Genomic DNA, 22,295 nt, shown 5'->3' on the forward strand with positions numbered 1-22,295 from the left:
TGACAATTGGGGAAATCAGAAATGCTGAGTTTCGAGGGAAACAACCGTTACAACGCGTGCATTACAATACATGCTTTCACCCCGCATGCCATTACAATAAAATGGCTTGCTGTAGGGGGGGGTATAAGGTGTTGGATTTAACTCCAACACCTTACCTACGGTTGCACAGACTGGAATTGTAAAAGTAAATTATACTGTTCCAAACTCCAGTGCACCCTGACAGCAAGTCGTTGTAACAACTTGCGTTGTAATGGCTTGCGGGATAAAAGCATGTGTTGTAACGTCATACAACTGAGTTTCAAGTTTTCTGGTTTCATATTGAAGGTGAGGTAGTTTGCTTTGTAGTAGATGGCCTAGGGAGCGTGTTTCATAGCTTTGGACATTGAAGTGTGATGTAACTTCCTCCTACACAGCTGCAGCGTGCTCAAATGCAGTTTTGTTGGATGAATGTAGTGAAACAAAACCACAAAGTGACATTAGCTTGAACTGGCACATTACACAAGCAAACTATTATATTTCTTCTGAATCAAGCTTCAGGACTGAGGTTGAATACCCTGGCATAGAAGTTGAAGACCGTGTGGGGACAGCCAGTGGATTTGAGTGGGCAGTCGCTTTTTAGAAGTTAATCTTGCCATCAGGTTCTACCATGGACAGATACATTACAATTCACCGTGGCACCTCCAATCTCAACATATTCTTGTATTTGATTATAAAGGACTTTGTATTTATTTGTTAATTGCATCATGCCTCAAAAACTGTTGACTGAGCAGTAATATTAAAAGAGAACCAAATCAATGTTTGATATGATTCCTTGTAACTAAATATTATATTTGCCAAATAAATGGTAAGGTGCATGTTACAATATTTTACAATGATTTTACGTAGACTGCCATGCTTTCAATATGAAAACATAATACATTTAGCCTTGAAACTTTTTCTTGTTTAGGAATGGAGGACAGCATTTCAGTGGGAAAGAAAGATGATGGATTGCATAATCGCCCTGAAGTGAAAGGTATAAATAAATATGATATGTCAACTGAATCTCAATAGGAAAAGAGTATCGTTGGTTTTGTTTGTAACCTGTTTCATTTTGTTATGTGTCTCCCCGGGACGATCCCTTGTACCACAGGAAATGAAAGTTCAACGTCTTCCATTATCAGCGCAAGGTTATTCTGTCCTTTGGGTCAGGCATTAGCCATCATCTTTTAATCATTCAAGTTGAGAACGAAGGTTTATGGGACTCCTTTTTCATCGTTGGAAAACACTGCTCTAACCGGTTCCATGCTGGTGACGGAACCACTCCGTCACCAGCCTCGGACACGCTGTGCTCGTGACGGAGCGGTTCCGTCACGAGCATGGGAGCGCCGTGCGGCCCACTCCCCCCTAGCGCTGCGGCAGAATTACCGCTATCCTGCTATCCTGCTATCTGAAGGGGGCATCAATGTCTAAACAGCTCTGAGACAGCATTCTCAGACTGAGTATGCTTCTGACAACACCCTGCCATTCGCATGGTTGACTGAAGAAGGAACCATCACACCTACTACAAGTGCCTAATTTGTAAAACAATAGGTGCCAGGACTCTCCTGAGGAGGCCACTGCAGCTTGCACCACCCATTGCCCCCACCAGTGCAGCCAGTGGCAGTAATAATACAACTATTAACTACCACACTCCTTCAGGTGTGACAGCTCAGACTATTCCAGGCCCCCAAAGCTATAAGAATGGCTTGGGAGGCAGGTATTAGTTGTTTATAATGTATATTGAAATAATAAAGAACTGTTCTCATCTTTAAATTACACAAACCGCGTCACCATGTGGCAGGCTGTCATAAGTGCCGCTCTTGGCAAGTAAATGCTGGTGCTGAGCACCAGAATTCACTGGCTCAAATTAAGCACTGCCTGCAACCCATGAATATTGCAGTTCAACAATATTCTTTAATTTACACACCTAATCAATAGAGTGGCTGAAGGACCACCTTCTTTCCCAGGCTACTACGAATGATCCTGCCACTCTTCCAGTTGCCATACCAAATTGAACTACCAAGGGCCCTGCTGCTTAGGAACTGTGACTGCTGTAACATTACCTATGGCAGAGTTCCAAAGAAAGAGGCCACACAGATCAAGTACCGAAGCTCTGTCTTATTTGAAGAAAGTGGACCACATTTCTCCACCCTCAAAGATCTTAATCTCTGTTTTCCCAGAAAGTCAAACTCAAAAACCTTTTATACTGTCTTCAAAGTACAGTAGGCCTGATACCACAACGCATTGTTGTTTTGTGTCAAAGTGGGGAACAGAGCCGATATTGTGTAGCGGCTGAATGGCAGACTATGAAAGACCAATCTCCAGGACCCCATGCTGCCTTCTATCCATAAATGTATGACACTGCTAAATTGACGATCACCTGGCAGCAATGTCTCCTTACTCCTATAAGGTGTAAAATGGCATAATGCCACGCCATGCATAACAGCATCATTGTTCATGCGTATGCTATGCATCACAAACTGAAGTATCATTGTCATTTGTCTCACTCTTGGAAATGCCATTGTGCTACGTGCTCGTGAGAGGGATTTTTTATTCAATGTTTGTAAGTGAATGTATATGATCAATTCTAATAAATACCACTCATGTTGGCCCGCATTTTAGGCCAGTGGTTCAGCTCTGGCTTGCCTTGCCCTCCAGATGTGCTGACATGCCCCACCTAATAGACACATTGGTAACAATAGCATGTGTGCATCCCTCTGTGTATCACTAACCAGCCTATGTACTGTAACCCCCCACAGACCGGATGGTTGTATTTTCCACAGATGACTGATGAAGGGGATATGAAGGTCTGTGGGAGTTCAAACCAAGGAATGACACCCAATGAACCCGGTGTGCCTTAGCTCATGGTAGCTGACGGCACCTACCGGCACCACTGCTGGGGCAGGCCAAATGAGAGAAGAAATCAAAATGAAGAAGGCAGAGGAGTGATTCAAGAATAACTTTTTTTTTTTTAGATCAACTGACACGAGAAATAAAATATTGTGGAGGATGCTTCGGCTGGCTGACAACAGCGCTTTACTGATGAATGTTCAATAGCAAACTGATGCTGTATGTAAACTGTGGAAATTACAGTTAGGAAATCAGGAAGATGCAAGGTACCAGGGAGAGATTCAGCCTGTCCCATTAGTAAACAAGTAGCTGCAAATGCATCTATAAATGCTCATGCTGCTCTAATTCAGCTGACTTCACATGGAACAGCAGCAGGTGGAGCTTTCTTTTCTTAAACTCAAGGCAAAACGTTAATGACTGCTTTTTTCTGAAAACCTTCAGAGAAATAAAAATACTTAAACGCTTCTATGCTATTTTTATTTTCAGTAAACCTTTGTGAAATGTATTTTTGCTTTTATGTATAAAAAAGCTTCCAAAAGATATTTCGATATTATCTACCTTTTCTCCATACAAAATGTAATGAACATTAATATATAACCCAGATAGACTATAATATGATCCTTTTTTTTTTTACTAATTAAAAGTTTCTTTCTTAGTAGTGTCTGATTAGAAATATTATTATCCTGTCTGAGGGGACCTGCACCATTTTCGGCATTACATTAGTCTTTTTGCCCCCCTCAGTTAGAATGTAGACAGTATACCCTTAGTTGAGGATTTGTTAATCAAGATAGCTATGAACAGAAGGGTGCACAAAAGCCAGTGCTGATTTACAAAAATCAAGACATCAAGGGGATGGGCAGGATAGCCTAATGATGGGGTGATCGATACATATATAGACAGGCAGACAGTACAGAAATAATTATCATTTCTACACAGCTCCCTCCAGTTTTCATGCACCTCATATACATATTCCGTTAATCATCTAATGAATTCTGAAATGTGGACATAAAACTACCACTACTTACCTGTAGATACCAGCCGAAAACTCTACCTGATCTATCTCCATTCAGGACACTGAACTCCAACCAAAATTAGAAATAAGGGACTTTGCAAACAACAACGCTACATCCACTCTAACCATGCCTTCGGTTTCTCTCGTCACTGGTTGGCTACTCCTACTCTAGTCTCTTCTATCTGCTCGGAATGGTCACTCTTCTCTAGCCTTTCCTCCTAATGACTTACCCGTCACCTACCGCCAGAAACCTTTTTTTGCCTAACACAGTCTGGCCATACTTCAGCAGCGTCCACAAAGCATTCTCGTTCTTCCCCATCCTTTTCTTTGCTGAAGGCCATGGACAGAACCTCATCCTCAATGACACCCTCGCCTTTGCTACATAATAATAGAATCGTGTCAACCTCACCTATGGTCTATTAGAACATTGGAATGTTGGGAGCTCCATTGCAGACAATGGAGTGCTCTCTGCTTCTACGGGCCGGTAAAGGCCCGCAGAGCAACATTCCAATGTTCTACAAAGGCTTCTCGAAGTTCAAGGGGATTTATATCCCCTCGAGCTTCGAGAGCCCTTTGTTTAATTTGTTAGAACATTCTGCCCTCTAGTGGCAGAATGTTCTAATAGCCTTATAGCCCTTCGTAGCAGGGCTATACCGGCTATTAAAGTCCCGCTGACTCGTTAAAGTCCCTCGCCTTCGGCTCAGGCCTTTAACAATTCAGCGGGCCTTTAATAGCCGGTATAGCCCGCTACAGCGGGCTATAAGGCTATATTAGAACATTGGAATGTTGGGAGCTCCATTGAAAACAATGGAGTGCTCTGGGCTTATATTGGCTGGTATAAGCCTGGAGCTCCAACATTGCAATGTTTCTTTGTTCACAGCTCTGGCTGTGAACAAAGGCTTCATGGAGCCTGAGGGGATTCCAATCCCCTCACGCTCCCATAATGCTTTGTTTTGTTAGAACCTTCTTCCCTCTAGTGGCAGAATGTTCTAATAGCCTTATAGCCCTTCGTAGCTGGGCTATACTGGCTATTAAAGTCCCTCTCCCTTGTTAAAGGCCCTCGCCTTCGGCTCGGGCCTTTAACGCTGGAGAGGGCCTTTAATAGCGGGTATAGCCCTCTACGGCGGGCTATAAGGCTATAGTCTAGTCCAGTCCAGTCTAATGTTTTTGTATAGCACTCATGCCTACCCGAAGGCCTCCCAGAAACCTATAGAAATAGCTTTACCGAAAGAAATATAAAGAACTGCATTTGAGCTCAACTTTGTGCATGGTGGAAGACTTGATACCCTAACCAACTTGCAACATCCAATATTATCTTTGATGTGGTTACTTCAGCTTTCGAAGCAGCCAGATAGTCCAACATTTTACAACCTATTTCCTTCCATCACACCTATACCAACCAATTCTGCAGGGCTCTGAATTACCTCTTGACACTTTTGTGGAAGTAATTGAGGTTTACCACTGCGATACCTGACCTTGGCATAGAAGTAAACTTTTTGCTCATTAATAAATAAGTGACCAAACACGTCACAACGGTTGTCTAATGTGTGTATTCTGTGGGTGAGCATTGATACATTCCTCCGTCTTCTGGGCACACTTAAGGTTTGTATGTTTTGTGGCTAGGAAGGTAGATGGGTTATCCCTTAACCTATGCACAAAAGGCCCAAAAGGCACGGAATGTGTAGCCATTTCCCTTGAACGCCAAAGGAGAGTTTGGGGTTTATCATATTTCCTCTGAATAAAAGCTGTTATCCATTAAGCATATCAGAGTGTGAGTATAGTCTAACACTTTGTGCTTTGCACTGGAGATGTGGTATTTTAGGATCATTATCCCTATTCTTGTCAGAAGAAGTTTATGGAGCTGGCATTCTGGCAAACAGTGTGTGGTATTGAGTGATTGGGTGTGTTATTTCAGAGAATGTTCATATTGAGGATGGCTGTTAAATGGAGTACACATTTACATCGTACTTTTGCAGCACTTTCAAAGTAAATATTCTCTGCCCTCAAACGCTGTAGTGTTTTGATATGTACCATGAATGGTACAGCTTTAGCCTTGTAATTGTGTTCGATGTATGGCATGTTTTAATACGTGCTTTGATGTAATGCCATGCTTTCATTAATGGGTGGAGCGTTAGTGCGAAATGAATGAGTCATTTTCTGCTACATTGACCACCCTTTCCAAGAGGAACAGTATTTTAGTACCATCAGTATTTACCATTTACCATAAGGGTATGCCCTATTGGTGTCTAGTCTGTTTATAATTTCTTTTTTGCCTTTAGAATGCCTTAAGTACCAAATTGCATGTCCTGGAAGTTACAATCAGCACCAATTCTATTTTTTCATTGCACCTAAAACAGAAGCTAAAATGTAGTTACATTTCAAACTCCAGACAATAATTATACTTTGCCCGTGATTACTCCGTTAGTTGAGGTCTCTGCTTATGATCCCCATCCATTGTATGCAAGCATTTTTAATACTTTGGCCTAATCTCTTCAAAATCTCAACTTCTGGTTGTTTTCTTGTTTATGTTCAAAGAGCCCTAAACCCTAGATGATTAGAACAGTACTGAATGTATAATTAATCTGATTGTCATCTTAAGTAAAGCTGCATTTTATTGAAAAGGCATCTTGCAACTTTTCATCAAAGAAAACTGATAAAGATACTGGCACAGGTCAGCCCTGGAGAGCACTATTGGCAGAAGAGTAGAAAGCAAGGTTGAGGAAGAAGAAATTCTGCTACACAGGCTGGAAACAAGGCGACTGGAATTATGCAGCAATGGAGACCCACATGATGTCGAGATTTACTAAATCGTACAGTTTACTCCTAGGTTGAAGTAAATATTTGACGTTTTGATAATTTACAAGGGGGTCCTGAGGAGAATTCCTCTTTTATAGGAATTTGAAACGCTTCGACCACGGTTTTGCTTGGCCAATCAAGTCAAGTCATCATTTCAAGAATTCTTTGAGCTTTGTATTTATGGATGGCCTATTGCAGAAATTTGTAAACATAGCCTATATGGTTTTCACCATTGAATATTAAAGTGTTTGGAATATTGAAAATATTAGTTTTGGTACCCCAGGGTGGGTTTCTAGTGAATGTAAATAGTTTGTATGCATGAATGTGTGAATGAGCTGGTATATAAGTATGAATGTTGCAACACTTGTGAGTCTGAAGGAGAGAATGGTGTTGTGAACTTGTTGAGATAGGGACAAGAATGAGGGTCCATTAATGTGTGATTGTTTCCTGTGGGGATTTTTGTAAAGTTTATTGTGTGATTATAGATTTTTGTAAGAATTTTGAGTTCAGATGGATTGAATTGCATTTGTAAAATAAATTGATACACTCAAACTGAAAGAGTGGTTAAGAAGGTTCGGTTTCATTCCGTTTCTTTTTTCGAATTTGTCTAATAAACGGCAGCACTGGCAATTGTAGTTGTTTATTACTAGTGGGCCTGCAGCACTTCTTTTACCACCCACTTAAGTAGCTCTTTTAAAATATCTCAACCCTGCACTTGTAGCTCCTGTCCAGTTTTAAACCGCCATTTTGACGTGGCAAAATAAACATTTGCCAGACCTAAACCTTCAATTTTGATGCATCTAAGTCACCCTTAGAGTAGGCCTTAAAAAGCCCATCAGGCGGGGTGCACTGCTTTTAAAAAGTTGGACATGTACTTTTAATTTTTACATGTCCTGGTAGCAAGAAAGTCATAAATTCATTTTATACTACTGCAAAGCCTACCTCTCCCATGGGATAACATTGGGTTGCTATATTACATTTAATAAGTGATAACTTTTGCCAATGTAGAGAAACACATAATTACTGCACATCCAGAAGGGACTCGGGAGGATTTCTTTGCCCCCAACACCCTATGGGCTACGTACTTAGTTGCCGTAAAATATGAGTTGATACAAAAAATAACATACATTGGACACTTTTAAATTTTTTTTATTTCGGTGTGCTATATCCAATGTAAACAACGGACACTTTTATATGCATTTGTACTTGTTTTTGTGACATCCTTGTTATTATTGGCTCAATGTTTTTTTATTTCAGTCATTATATGATATTTTTGGTGTGAGTATTGTCTAAAGTTGTATGTTCCACCGCATAAAGATGGTAAATAAAAAGAATGGAGTGAGCCTACTTGTAATCCAGTGTTTGTATGATTTCAAGATTTTCTTTAAACCCAGAGAAGTTAAATCTCAGAAAGTTCTCTAGGATTCATAGGGGAGATTAAGTAATGTGAAGTCATATTTAGTAAACGGTATGCATATACCCCAGACTAAGTTTGAGGCATATTGTAAGATTGTTCTGAATCTATGGTTCTTGCAATAATCTTTTATGTTTGTCTATACATAGGTTCCTGGCACTTTATTCCTGATCTGGATGAAACCTCATTTTAAAAATGTATTTTAGCAAGTTGCCATTTTCTTGTCCAAACCATATGGTGCCTGTGATATGTGCCCTGGGTCACATGACTAAGTGCATTTGGCCTTTGTATATTCCTGCCAGACAGTGTCACAAAGGGGGACAGGGTGCTAACAGGATGGGCCATCCTTAAAGGATGGGTGGGTGTCGGATCTGTCATCTACAACACTTATACTTCAATAGGGGCTGCCTCCTGCACTCGCATAGGGCACACAAGCCTTTTATTGCCCCAGAAATCTTGGGGCCTGGGCAGGGGAAGGGAGGAAATTCCAGAACCAGAGGTTGGGGGAAGTCCAGAAGTTTCCCCACTTCAAAGCTAGTATCATGTATACATATTAGACCCTGAGACCCACTATCATGATCACTCCTGGACATGCAGACTTTACTAGAAGAAGGACTGTCCAGCTGCTTGAAGACTGTCCTGCTGCCTGAGGTCTACCAAGCTGTGTTATACAGCCCTGAGTCCTGAAAGCTGCCTAAAATGCTTGAATCTATTACTACCAGAATGTCTCCAAGAGTCAGTCTACTTGTCTCCTGTTCTGTGCTACAGAGATATAACAGGGTTGTGACTGGCGAATTCATAGGAACCAACACAGCACAACACTCCCAATGCAAGTCCTCGCATCGAGAGCTCCCAGCCGGAGGCTTCCTTGGAACTGACACAGCGTGCCGCACCTCGACGCCAGACCTCGCAACACAGCTCTTGATCGGTGGCTGCACCTACCCAGTGTGATGCATCTTGATGCAAGTCTCTGCAACACAGCTTCATGACACTGGTGCCACGCAACTCATCTTGACCGCAGCACTGCAACTCCTCTTCCACAGCACTGACCCTGCGCAATGTATTGGATGCAGGATCACACATTGCAGATCCTTCTTGACGCCTTAATTCACGCAGTGCAGCGCAGGCCAACGTGGACTCTGCGTCTTGATTCTAAAGAATGGAAGGTACTATTTCAGTGGGCCAAACAATGTCCTGTGGCCGGCCTGTGCTTCATCGCGGTCGGTCTGAATTTGTGACTTGGCCCCTGTCCAGCACAACCAGATAACCATTATTGGCTATATTTGCTTGTTAGTGTTAGTTTTCTCTAAAACCTTTGAAACTGCATACCACTGGTCCTGCTGATTGGATTTTTGGTCTCAGTTTATTTATAAAAATGTAGTCTATTTTTAAAATGGATTGTGATTTTCCTTGTGTTGTGTTTTCACTTTTTTACTTTTGGGTGCTGCATAAATATTTTACGGAGTGACTCTTTAGGCCTGACTGGTTTTGTGCCAAACTACCAGATTAAATTTGTGACTTTTGTGGATCACTTGTATGAGAAGGGTTTTCACCTGCTGGAGTCAAAACCCAATTTATTAAAACAGATCTCCGTGTTTTAGGGTCAAAAACATAGATATTCTACCACACCTCCTGTTTGCTCTGCTACTAATTTGTAATTCAGCTGTATGAATACACGGTTCTAATCCGGAATATCAAGTAGACAATCCAGTAGCCATACTATTCTAACAAAAACATTGAAAATCAAAATATTGAGGAGTTAAGTGCATATAGGTAATTATAGATTTGTTATTCTTACCTTTGAACCTATATACCTTGAAGATATATATTTGTTCAAAGTACTTACATATATGTGGAGTTAGTTATAGAAAATCCATGTTTGTTTATATATACGTACCTATCTATAGTTTGGTTTTCAATAATTTGGTCACGATATTGTGGCTATCCAATATTCTATACACTCTCTTTGCTTACCCGTATTGTCTCTGAACACTGAGATTTTTTTATGGGGCCAGTTACGAGGGTATGGGGAGGTGATAGTTTGTTACAATTATTATGAAATATTATGATTATTGTATAAATTGATATGCATGCTTGTAGCCATTTTTTTTGCATGCAGAACAGATGTGTTGAGCACCTTTATGCATTTGAATTCCCACAACAACAAAACATTTTGAGAAACAGAGCAAGTAATAAAGAACAGCAGGTTTTAAAAAAAAATGTATAAAAGAGCTAAGAATGAAATAATACTTCTACCGAGCCAGCAAACAAACATATCTTATTATCAACAAGTACTAGAGGGATTTATCTTCTTAAAGCATGTGCCTTAGCTTTGGAATACATTTGTAGTCTACTCGGCTCAATCATCTTCCTAACCAGGCTGACTCTGACAGCAGCATCCAAGGTCTTACTAATGAACCTCAGAAATCCGATTCTTGCCTGAAGGTTGCACCGTGTTCCAGCTTTTTTTTTAATATTGAGAACATTTATTTCTGTGGTTTTTTTTTCAGATGCCGGTGATCAAAGGGAGGAAATTTATGCTGGAAACTCCATCCCATGCTCAGAAAAGGCCAACAGCCACTGTGTGCACGGGAAATGTGAATTAACATATTCCACTCAGAAGGCGTCCTGTCGGTAAGTCAGTCAGGGAGCAAGAACAAGGAAAAATGAGAAAATAAGAAAGGTGGATTATATTATGCTTTGCAAAGGAGCTTGTGAGCTGTATCATGAACAATGGTTTCAGTCAGATGTGTCTTTTGATCAATAGGTTAATGTGCTCATGCTGGAGCACCGTAAATCATCGGTGACAGGTACAGGTAGCATCATGCCATTGTTAAATATGTGGCCGAGACAAGGCACCAGTGATTTCAAGAGCCCGAGGCAAAATGAAAGTTATGTTTTGTCATTTGGGTGCTCCAATTTCACTAAAAGCAAGAGTTTTCTAGGTCATTTGTTATGATCTGGCGCCGCCTGGTGGGTATTTAGAGGGGCTCCAGAAGCTGGCTCCCTATAGCGGTGTACTGGGCATTTCGAAATAACTATATACAACTACAAGCACAAGCTACAACCATAAACCATCATTTACGTGTCAAGGATTTGCACTATGGATAAGCAGGGAGGGCCCTTTGACATAAGCTGCAGATCCGATCTGAAGTGTTAGCTGAAATGCTTTGGGACAGATATACGTTATGGGGGAGATGGGAGGTCACAACGAAATAGTCCGCGTGATGTGGCATTTCAATGCTATTCCATACGAACCAATTTAAATACCTTCACGGGGTGTACTGTACAAGACAAAAACTCTAGCACGTTGGCCACGACCGCTCTCTGAATGTGCCTCCACGTTGAAATCGAGGAGTGCCTAGTGTTGTGCAGGGTCAGGCGGGCAACTAGAGCCAGATTTCGGGGGGGGGGGGGGGGGGGGGGGGGGGCTGAAAAATATTTCAGGGGGGGCTAATTCTTCCAACCACAGACAGAGTGGCTGTGAGAATAGGTGAACACACAACAAAAGCCTCATTTACAATTAATGGTCTTTTAACCTGTTAAGTATCGGGTGCGGCTGCAATTAAGATGCTCGCCAGCCCGCGAAGACGTGTCAGACCGGGCTGACACACACGACGGGGGGCTGAAGCCCCGTGAGCCCAATGGGTGTTGCGCGCCTGTGCAGGGTATGCCATTGACTCTAGATCTTTGGAGGGGAATTGATTCAAGCCAAGAAAAGGTATAGAAGTCACCCCAAAGCTGGCTCACAAACAGGTCTTGTCTTAGCAAAATGAAACATAGCGTCACAGTGGCGGTGACAGTTGACCTGCAAGTCTTGGCTGGCTGGGCAGGGAGGGTGGACCATTGCATGGCATTTCAAATGCCAATTTATAAATCTAGCGGGTGCCCTTGATGCGGTGACATTGAGGTCTTGCAGCAAGAGGAGGATGTGTATGAAGACAGAAGTGTGATATTTGATAGAGGTGAGAAGTCTTAAAACGAGTATCTGATTTTCTATCTACCAATGATCATGTAAAAGTATGCTGTTGGACACAAAACACTCTTGCGTATATTTTGACTCTATAACCATGTGTGGTGAAGTCTAACGATACAAGAAATGGCAATAATCTTTTTTTATTAAGAAACAAAATGCAGGTATTACTCTGAAACTTCACACCATTGCATAATCCATCGTAAACCTTCACCACAATGTGTACATTTATGCCATAGCTAGCTACTATTACATTCCAAAAGTAAAAAAAAACGTAAAACATGTACTATCTGCACAAAATACGAAATTAACAGAAGGCAATTTTGTTATTTACCATTTTATTTACCACTCAGTGCACCCCACCAGCTCCACTAAAATATATCTTCCATGCTGCTGCAGGATTGCTAACCAACACTAACAAAACGAACATTTCCTACTTGAATTACAAGCTGTTGATGCTAAAGGCGCTATTTGAGTTGCCTGCCTCACATGCAAAGCTTTACACCCCCACACAGTGACCCTCATTACGATGCCGGTCAGACGAGCGTCCGGCCGACATCGTTTTGGGATTGAGACTGCCCCGAAGTAAACGAGGGTCCTGACCTCCTCATTATGAACCGACGGCCGTGTAGGTAGTCGGAAACATGACTTTATTTATTTATGCATTTTTATATAGCGCAGATTTTACCCAAAGGCGTCAGAGCGCTTCACAATAGGAACAGAAAATTACAAGTGAACAAAGTACAAAAGCAGACGATAAGTTACATGAGGTAAAAGTGACAATTGTGAGCAAACAAAATACATGAGGTAGCAAACAGTGCATTACAGGAGGAAAGAGTGACAAGTGTGCAAGTTACATGAAAAATCAAAGTACAATTAGAGGTAATATACTGCAATATATGCTAGACACTCAGGCACAAGAACAAACGTTAGTAGGCAATGGTGGCACTTGTGCAAGTATCAAAAGCAAACAAAATGTGAGAGGTAGCAAACAGTGTGTTACAAGAGATAAGTGGTGTGTGCATGTTAGAAAAGAGTACCAAACACAGGTACAAGGGTAATACTGCAATAAATGGCATACACTCCAACCACAAGAACACACTGGGAAGGCACTTCCATAGTCATGGAGAATAGAGTTTTCAGTAATGGGAGGTCTTCCTTCAGATAATAGAGAGGGTGTGAATTACTTTTGGAGGTGTCTTTGGAGGAGGAGAACTTTGAGGTCCCTTTTGAAGGCCTGGGAGGAGGTGGTGGTCCGGAGCTGAGGCAGAAGTGAGTTCCAGATTTTCACCGGGTTGCCTGAAAATGATTGGGCCATCGATCTTTCCTTCTTGAAAGTGGGAGGTTCAAGCAGTAGATTTTCCGCATTACGTGATGGTCTAGAGCCTCCAGAGAGTTTCAGTTATTCGCCAGGTAGCGAGGAGAGGAGAGGAGTGAAAAGCTTTGTGGGTGATACAGGCAGTCTTGTAGTTAGCTCTAGCCTCGATGGGAAGCCAGCGGAGGGTGGATAACATCGGTGTGATGTGGTCGCTTCTTTTGGCCCCATAAATGAAACGAGCTGCTGAATGGAGAACAGATCTAAGGGGGGACAAGTGGGATTTGGGGAGGCCAGTAAGAATAGAATTGCAGTAGTCCAGTCTGGAGAGGTCCCGCGATTGCACCAGGGTTTTAAGGTCCTGCTCTGGGAAAAAGCGACAAATTCCCCAAAGAAGGCGCAGTTGGTATCGAGCAGACTTTGCAATGGAATTGATGTGGGAGATTAGATTGAGTTTTTTGTCGAGAATGACACCAAGGGATTTTGCGCTGTCGACAATGATGGGTTTATTGTTAAGTAGATTCATCTGATCCATCCATGATTGAACCGGAGAAGGAGAGAGTGAGGAGGAGATGAGGAGGTATTCAGTTTTGGAGGGATTCAGAATCAGTTGATGAGTTGACATCCAGTTTTGAATGGAGTCGAGAGTAGAGCTTAGGATGGAGAGATCGTGAGTGGAGGCAACCTTGAGGCAGATTTGAGTGTCGTCTGCATAGAGATGATAGTGCATCCCGGATTTACTTAGGAGATTTCCCAGTGGTTCTAAATAGAGATTGAACAATGTGGATGCAAGTATAGAGCCTTGAGGAACACCTTGACCTACCGCCACAAGAGATGAAAGACTGTTTGCTATTTTGATCATTTGGAATCTATCTGAGAGGAAGAAGGCAAACCATTTAAGCACAGTGCCCTCCATGCCCATTCTCTGTTGAAGAGTGTTGAGGAGGGTGTTGTGATTGACAGTGTCAAAGGCTGCAGAAAGGTCTAGGAGAATTAGAAGACAGGATCCCACCGAATCGAGTATACTATTTGTATCGCTTGTGCTGCGATCCACAAAAGGCCGCAGCACGAGCCTCCATGCGAAAAGTCATGTTCGGAAACATCCCTGCACTCTGTGCCAGGCACCATGTGGTGCCTGGCACAGGCTGCAGGGATGTTTCGGGGGCACTACGGTACCGCTACCTCGGTCTAATATGTTTAGTGTATTGTAGGAAGGGGGAGGCTCTAGTTGGCGCAGTGCAACACTAGCGACAAGCAGGGACTCTCTCTTCCTCGTCAGGGCTGAGGGTTACCTTCCAGACAACCTCTGCTTACCCTCTAGGTAGTGTGGCTTAAGCAGTCGTAGGCTAATCTTTGGGGCACATAGGGTTAAACACTTGCAATAGTACACCTTTACAACCAACCCACCACACAACGAGACCAGACTGTATTCTGTAAAAATATATATCTTTATATAGATTTTAAGCAGGCTTGTGAATACAGTCAACGTACTTTATGATAACGGTTGCAAGTTACTCAGTTCAGGTTACCACAGTTCTTATAGCAGTTCTCTGAGGGCCCGTAGGCCGGTGTTAACCAAAGTTCTTGTGGAGCCGGCGGCTTCCAGGGGATCTGTCCCACGTCGCGTGGCCTTCCCGGGGTCGCTGATCGTTGCGGCTCTTCAGCCGAGCAGGTCACTGGTCATCCGGGGCAGCGGTGTTCTGTGGCGGCAGGGTCCTCTCCTCGTCGTCCGCTCCGACCCTGGAGGCGGCGGCTGTGCGGCGGTGGCAAGTGGCAGTACGGTCCCCAAGTGCAGGACGTACCCAGCCAAGTGCCGGTGCAGCTGTGGGCTCACAGCTGGGCTGTCGGGCAGGCTACCGACTTTGCGGATTCTCACAGGGCAACTGTCCGTCTTTGCAGGTGAGTGGCTGCTCGTTATGCAGTCACCTCGAGAGCTCGGACCGGACGGGTCCTCCTTCGCTTTGCTCTCGGGCTCCCGGTGCAGTTGCGGTTACGGTGTTCGGGCCAGCGGCGGCTGGTCCTTACTTTGCTCTCGCTGTTGCTTTGGGCCCCGGTCACGGTGGTCAGGTGGATGTCGTTGCCTTGGAGGAGATTCCTCCGTCGGTGCTGCGGCGATGGTCAGCACCCGCAGTCGCTTTCTTCCAAGGGGGTAGCGTCCACTGGTCCTGGGACGCTGGTCAGGGGGCAAGTTCAGTTGCAAGCCCTTGGAGATCTCTTTAGCAGAGTTTGGCACAAAGTAAAGCAAAAGTCTTTTCGTAGTCTTTTCTTCTTCCTCTCCTTCAGCAGCAAGGCACCAGACACAGGCAAGAGTCAGCACCCTTCCTTGTCTCTCACGGTCCTTCTCGTAGGGCAGAGTCCTTCTGTGGCCCAAACAGGATCTAATTTTCAAGGAGCAGGGCTCCTTCTTTTATAGGCCAATTCTTTTGTTCTCGCAGGCCAGGGGGGCCTTTGCATAGCCACTCTCAGTCCTTGAGTACCCCGGTGGGTGTACTCCGGCTTCTGCTTTCAGTGTGAGGGGCAGGCGCATCAGACGCCCCACAGGAGGTGGAGCCAGCATTGTCCGGACAGGGGTGGCCAGAGTACCTTGTTGATGGGGGCTTCGCCCTTCCTGGGCCAGGCGTCGGCAGAGTCATCCGCCGCTCCCCAGGAGGGTGGAGCCAGCATTGTGGTGGTCGAGCACAGCTACAGTTCGAGTCAAGAGGCACTCCTACCTCCCACTAAGGTGTAATCTGCGCATTCACCACCTGTCATCCCTCCAGCCCTGTCACTCACACATCCCAGACAGTCAGATACACATACCAGCAGAGGCGGGCTGAAATGGTTAAGCAAGCAAATGCTAACTTTCTAAAAGTAGCATTTGCAAACCCAGGATACTAAAATAAACTTGACTACAAGAAATATTTTATCATCCTGAGTTCAGGCATACTAAACATGACTCGCTACCATGCTCCTTGAGCCTGCGGGGATTATAGGGTGTAATAATTCTCGCAGCTCAGTCTGGCCTAATGGAGCAGGTAGCCTTCAATAGTGAAATACGGTCTTGGTTGTAAGTCACTACTAGGACATGCCACGCACATCAGGGCTTGTCCTACCTTACACCTACAACGCACCCTGCCCGCAGGCCTACCATAGGGGTGACTAACTAAGGGAAGGGTCGGTGCTGGCAAGTGGGGACACTTGCCCAGCTAGCGTGACAGTACGAGACCGCACGCGGGTTCTGCGGTCGTAGTTCCCAGACACATCTTTACGGCTGCTTCGGTGGGTGGCGCAACCAGCGCTGCAGGCCCACCAGCAGTATTGGCATCTACAAGCCCCGGCACTCTCTAGTGCACTTTACTAGGGACTAACAGTAAATCCAAAGAACCAATCATGGATACCAATCGCATGTACAATTTACAGTAGGGAGCACTTGCACTGCGGCACGGGTCAGCCGTGGCGCAGTGCCCTGAGTATCGGAAAACCAGCAAAACATCGGAGGCACATCAGCAAAAAGTGGAAGGGAGACTCACGCCAAGGTGCCAGGTCTAACATGTATATTTGCAGTTTTAATTAGACATTACAACACTCAGAGCAGAACAAAATTTAAGGATAATCAAGAGGTGGCAAAACAAAATAACTATGTGCTGAGCCTGAAATAAATATCAGAGGAAAAAGGTGGAAGTAGTGTAGCAGCAAATCTGAATCCCAGCAACCTAGACAATTCTGACATAGCAGATGTCTGAATATTCTCCAACCTACCATTCAATAATATGAAAAAGCAGTTGCCACCCAACTGAAAAAAGAGATTGATGCATTGTGTCTTCTGCATGAATATCAATTGAGTTTCAGGACATGGTGCTGTCCATGTTTTCTCTTCGTCAATGAAAAGGCAGTCTCTGTATCCTCCTGCCTTCTCCACTGATCTTGTATCATCTTCATTGTATCTTCATTGAATCACACACAAAGCAGGGACAGAGCCCAAGCCTTATCGGCGGGATATTGAACACCTCAACGCCACACAAGGAGCCAACACATTGCAGACCGGAAGTCAAGAAATGCATAAAATCAGAAACCATCCTTCTCCAAAGTGTGTGCCCAGAATCTGAACCACCATCCTTCAACATTAAGGGGTTTATTTACCACTGGTGCGTCACTTTTAATATGGGAAAAAGTGTCATTACAGGCAGCGCAGGGGGCTTGTAAATAAGCCCTCAAGTCTGTTGCATTACTTCTACGCTTTAGAATAGAGCTGAAAGCATTTCTCTTCAAGGAGCAACACATCTGCCCCGTCAACTCAGTCCTAGCATGGAAAAGGCTCTGCCATCCCATGTGTTTCATGAACTCCAATCTACTCCCTGAGCTGCTTGAAGTACATTGTGTCAGTGCTCCAAAGATAGGTTTGTTCTATATATATTCCAAAACAATCACACACTCGTCAATACAGGTCAAAAGGAAGTGTCCACGAAGAGGCTGTAGTTTTGGGAAACTGATTTGATGAATGACCTAGGTGGGGATGTTGACGTTAGGTGATCATTTCTACCCAATAACCAAGATATCTGTGAACTTCAAAAAATATCCATGTAAACTATATCCAAATTTTTTTGGGGCAGAAGGGATCAGGAATCACCTTGATGAGGCTGGGAGGCCTCCGGGTAGCCATGCGCTATATAAATATCGCTCAATATCAATATCAATACACCAATATGTGCGTGTTACGGTGAGCAGGGCATTGAGAAGGGAGGTCCCCTAAATAAAAGGACAAATGTTGACAAATTTAACAAACATGTGCTAATAATTTCTTGGTGATGGGGCTGGAATGCATTTGTATAACTTAGGAAAGATCCGGCAAGGGTATTTAACTAATTGACATTTAGTGTTTTTCCCATAGGTTGTCTGAACAAAGATGAAATTCAACGCAAATGAAAGTCCTCCATCTTTCTTAGCATTTACATACAACGACTTAACATTTGGGGAGTGTTGTTATTTATTAGTAGGTTGGCACAGCATCTGCTAGCTTGGAGACCATGCTTGTAGCCCATGTGGACTTCTTAATAACTCCTCTGAATTAGTCAATAAAATTACTGATCCTTTAAAAGTAAGTATAATTTTAGGTCATTTTGGTAGGTGGATATTTGTGGCTTTTATCAATTATGTTTTATTAGTATGCTGCAATCTTGAGTTTTCAAAATTGGTTGTTTTATGAAGTTGTTTTATTGAAAGGTATACTCTTCAGCTACTGAGGAAAAACGTTCTGTGGTCACTTTGGGGTTCATACAGTGCATGATGCTACTTCCACTACCTCTAAAATCACATCAAATTATGCCTCTGTTGCTGCAGTTAAATGTAACTCAGTAGAAAGTGGGATAAAGTTAAGGGATCGGTTCATCCCTTTCAGGGGATGTGTTGTTACTGTATCCATTTTAGAATTATAAGAAGTGGAAATAGTTACATGCATTATTTCAGGGAGTCACTATTTGGACCAGGGAGATGACATATCTATGAGATATGAATGAGTGAGGTACCAGAGATTTCAGGGTCCGAATATGCTCACGCCACAGGTCAAAGTGCATCTTAAATGTAATTTCCACCAAACAATTCTATTATCAGACACTTAGCGAAGGACGTATTTTTATTAGTAGTGAGTGTACACAGTCAAATAAGTTTTTCTCAATAAATACTACGTCTTGAATGCACAACCTTGAATTTGTCGTTAATTTTTCTTATTTTCTGGTTGTTTGTTGTAGGTGTGACTCTGGATACACCGGTCAATATTGTGAAAAAACAGACTTTAATATTCTTTACGTTGTTCCGAGCAGACAAAAGCTTACTCATGTCCTCATTGCAGCAATAATCGGAGCGGTACAGATAGCCATTATAGTTGCAATCGTCATGTGCATAACAAGGTATGTAGTTAAAAAAATATACACCCAATTAGTACATTTACCTTGGTTAAGATCTGTCATTTCAACTGGTAAGATTGTTTTTTCCTCCATGAGATTGTGCATGCTGTCCACTCGCATTGTTCATTTGGTTCAATTGTCTTCATTTTCTCATTTGCATGATTCCCTGTTGCTTGCAGTTCCTGCATCTAGCCAGTGCCCATCCACGTTTAGCCATTTGGGTCATTTGACGTGCCTCACTGTCCTTAACAACAACCTTATACGGAATTTGAAAGAAGTTATACAATGCTTTAGGGTCTTTGGCCAACTTTCCCCGGGAGGTGTTGTGCTTCTGGAACCACCATTAAAATATTGTATGAAATGTAGTAGGCTTTGGGAGTGTGTCACGGTTGATGCATATAATGTCAACGTAATAACACTCCTTGTTCAATTCAATTTAATTCAATTTCCATCTTTATTTGATCATAAACAATCATAAAAGACACATGAAGACGAATACAATATAATATAAAAAGGCATAACATTTCATACTAGAATATTTTGTTAAAAAACAAACAAAAAAAGCCATGTCAAATAAAATCCCAAGACAGTTAAAACAATTATTAGATTTAAAAGGGAGAATCAAGGGTCAAAAGCTATTAATGCACAATTACACAGGGCTTGGTTACAGTCTTCAATATTGGACTGAACGACGAGGGGGAAACTTGAATACACCAATGCATAAACAGATAGATTACCTAATACCTTGCAGATTTTTCCTTCTAAGGCCCCCAAGTCCAGCTCAGAAACTTAGCCATAGCAACAACTATGACTTCAGAAGTTTCAATTTTTAAAAAGCGCAGGGCCGTTTGAACAGAACTAGTTCCAAAGTTTGAACAAACCGGCTTGAGCCATTTTAGACGAAGGCCCTTGTATGCAGGGCACACAAACAGGACATGCGATAGAGTCTCATCCTCAGTTAAACAAGAGTCACATTTTATATCTTGGTCATCCCTCCACTTTTTATTAAACAACTTTAGGGGAAGTGTTCCCACTCTAAATTGGTGGGAAAGTTTTCTATCACCAGGACTTGTGATAATATCCCAATAGGCCCCCAGCTTATGCTCGCATTTATATTCAAGAAAGATGGCCTATGAGGGAACCACTAGTAACCGAGAACAACAACTTTACTTAAACCATGACCCTATATAAGGCTTTAAGATCTCTTTTAGATGGAAAGAAATTCCCCTCTGGGTCCTCCCACAGGTGAGTGAGGCCCATTTCATATAATATTGCAATGGACTTAACAGCTTTGGCATAAGGTGCTAACTCCGGAGTTGTCCAAAGTCTTCGCCAATAGGCAAGTGGGCTAAAACCTGTAGCCTCTTCAAAGGATATACATCCTAGATCTAAAAGTAGGGGCCTAAGAGGAGAGGATTGAGAAAGGCTGGCCAATGCCCTCAGGAACTTGTTCTGGGCTAAGACTAATGGTACTAAGTTTTCGAACCCCCAAAGTTCTGCCCCGTAAATTATTGAGGCTCTGACCTTCCCTTGGTAAATAGATAGAGCCGGTCCTACTGGTTTGGTTTGGGACAACCGGAATTCTTTTAGGAGGGCCCCTGCAAGTTGATTATGCCTTACGACTAATATATCTAGCTGTGGGTTCCAATTCAAGTGTTTGCTCAAAGTAACACCCAGGTATGCAAAGGAGTTGGTTTGTTCCAGGGACACATTTTTCATTTCCACTCTAGCTTTCACTACTTTGTATTTATGCAAGACCATGAACTACGTCTTGTCGACTTTAACGACTAAATCATGGTCATTGCAGAACAAAGTGAAACGATCAAGGGCGCGTTGCAAACCTGATTGCGTCTTCAACAGAATTAAGGTGTTGTCTGCAAACATTAATAGAGGAACCCTGGAACCAGCAAGAGTAGGTGCGTCCGTGGAATATTCAGAGTAGTATGAGATAACACTATTAATGAACAATGAAAAGAGGGTAGTGGCCAGAACACACCCCTGCCTTACTCCCTTGTTCACAGGAAAGCGGTCTGTTAGCTCACCCTGCTGACCCCATCGTACTGGGGCGGATGTAGGCTCATGTAGATTTACAATAAAATATAAGATCTCAGCAGGCATCCCTGCTTCCCTAAGAACCTCCCACATCTTATGGCGGGGGACTAAATCAAATGCAGATTTCAGATCTACGAATGCTGCATAGAGTGTCCCCCCTGCTAAGACCACTGTGTTCCATCATCATGAATCTAAAAACTTGGTTGATGTTGCTAACATGGGAACGAAATCCTGCTTGGTAGGTGGAAAGTATTTCGTTCTCATCTATCCAACTATTTACCCTACTAAGCACTAATCTCGCCACCATTTTTTGAAGGGAGTCTATAAGGCTTATGGGCATGTAATCAGATGGACTGGCGCAATCCCCCTTTTTATAAATAAGGATGATTTCTGCCACGCGCCAGGATTCCGGAATGGGTGCACCTCTTGCCAAACCATTAGCAAGGAAAGAGATATATTTCAACCAGTTCTCCCGATCTGATTTAAATATATCCGGCGGGATACAATCCGATCCAGAAGCCCTACCTGCTGCCACACCATCGAGGGCTCTCTCGATATCCGCTAGTGTAAAGGAAAGGACTGAGTCCGTCACAGCACAGGGCTGGTACATAGTACTATCCTCGGGCGATGAAAATTGGGACTTCTAATGTCTGCCCCATTTAATTAAGTGCCAGAACCGACAACAGTTTTTCCCGTTACATGCCTCTAGAAGGTCCCTCCATCTATTTTCATCCTAAGACTTCTTTGCCCTGAGTTGTGTAGCCTTGTAGTCTGCCCTTAGTTCCCTTACCTCCTGTGCTGATCCCACCCTAATGGCTTGGGACAAGTGTCTGAAAGCTATCCTACATTCCCCGTCATATCATTTTACAGCTTTATGAAAGGGGGTTGCTCTTTTTATATTTTTAGTAAAATAGCTTTTCAGCCTAGCAAACAGGGACTCATGGGTCTCTATAAGAGTTGTAAGGCTAGCCTCACTGGAATCAAGA

General features: G+C 43.1%; 1 protein-coding gene across 1 annotated transcript in view; it reads left to right on the forward strand.

Moving 5' to 3' along the window:
* The window catches only part of TMEFF1 (transmembrane protein with EGF like and two follistatin like domains 1), a 712,972-nt gene that overhangs the window by 685,814 nt on the left and 4,863 nt on the right, over positions 1–22,295 (forward strand). The window contains exons 7-9 of the mRNA XM_086965347.1: positions 947–1,012; positions 10,601–10,724; positions 19,102–19,260. Of these exons, the coding sequence (XP_086821473.1) occupies positions 947–1,012; positions 10,601–10,724; positions 19,102–19,260 (349 nt within the window). The remainder of the gene's footprint in view (positions 1–946; positions 1,013–10,600; positions 10,725–19,101; positions 19,261–22,295) is intronic.

This window comes from Lissotriton vulgaris, chromosome 4_1 (genome assembly GCF_964263255.1).
Source record: "Lissotriton vulgaris chromosome 4_1, aLisVul1.2, whole genome shotgun sequence".
NCBI classification, from domain to species: domain Eukaryota; kingdom Metazoa; phylum Chordata; class Amphibia; order Caudata; family Salamandridae; genus Lissotriton; species Lissotriton vulgaris.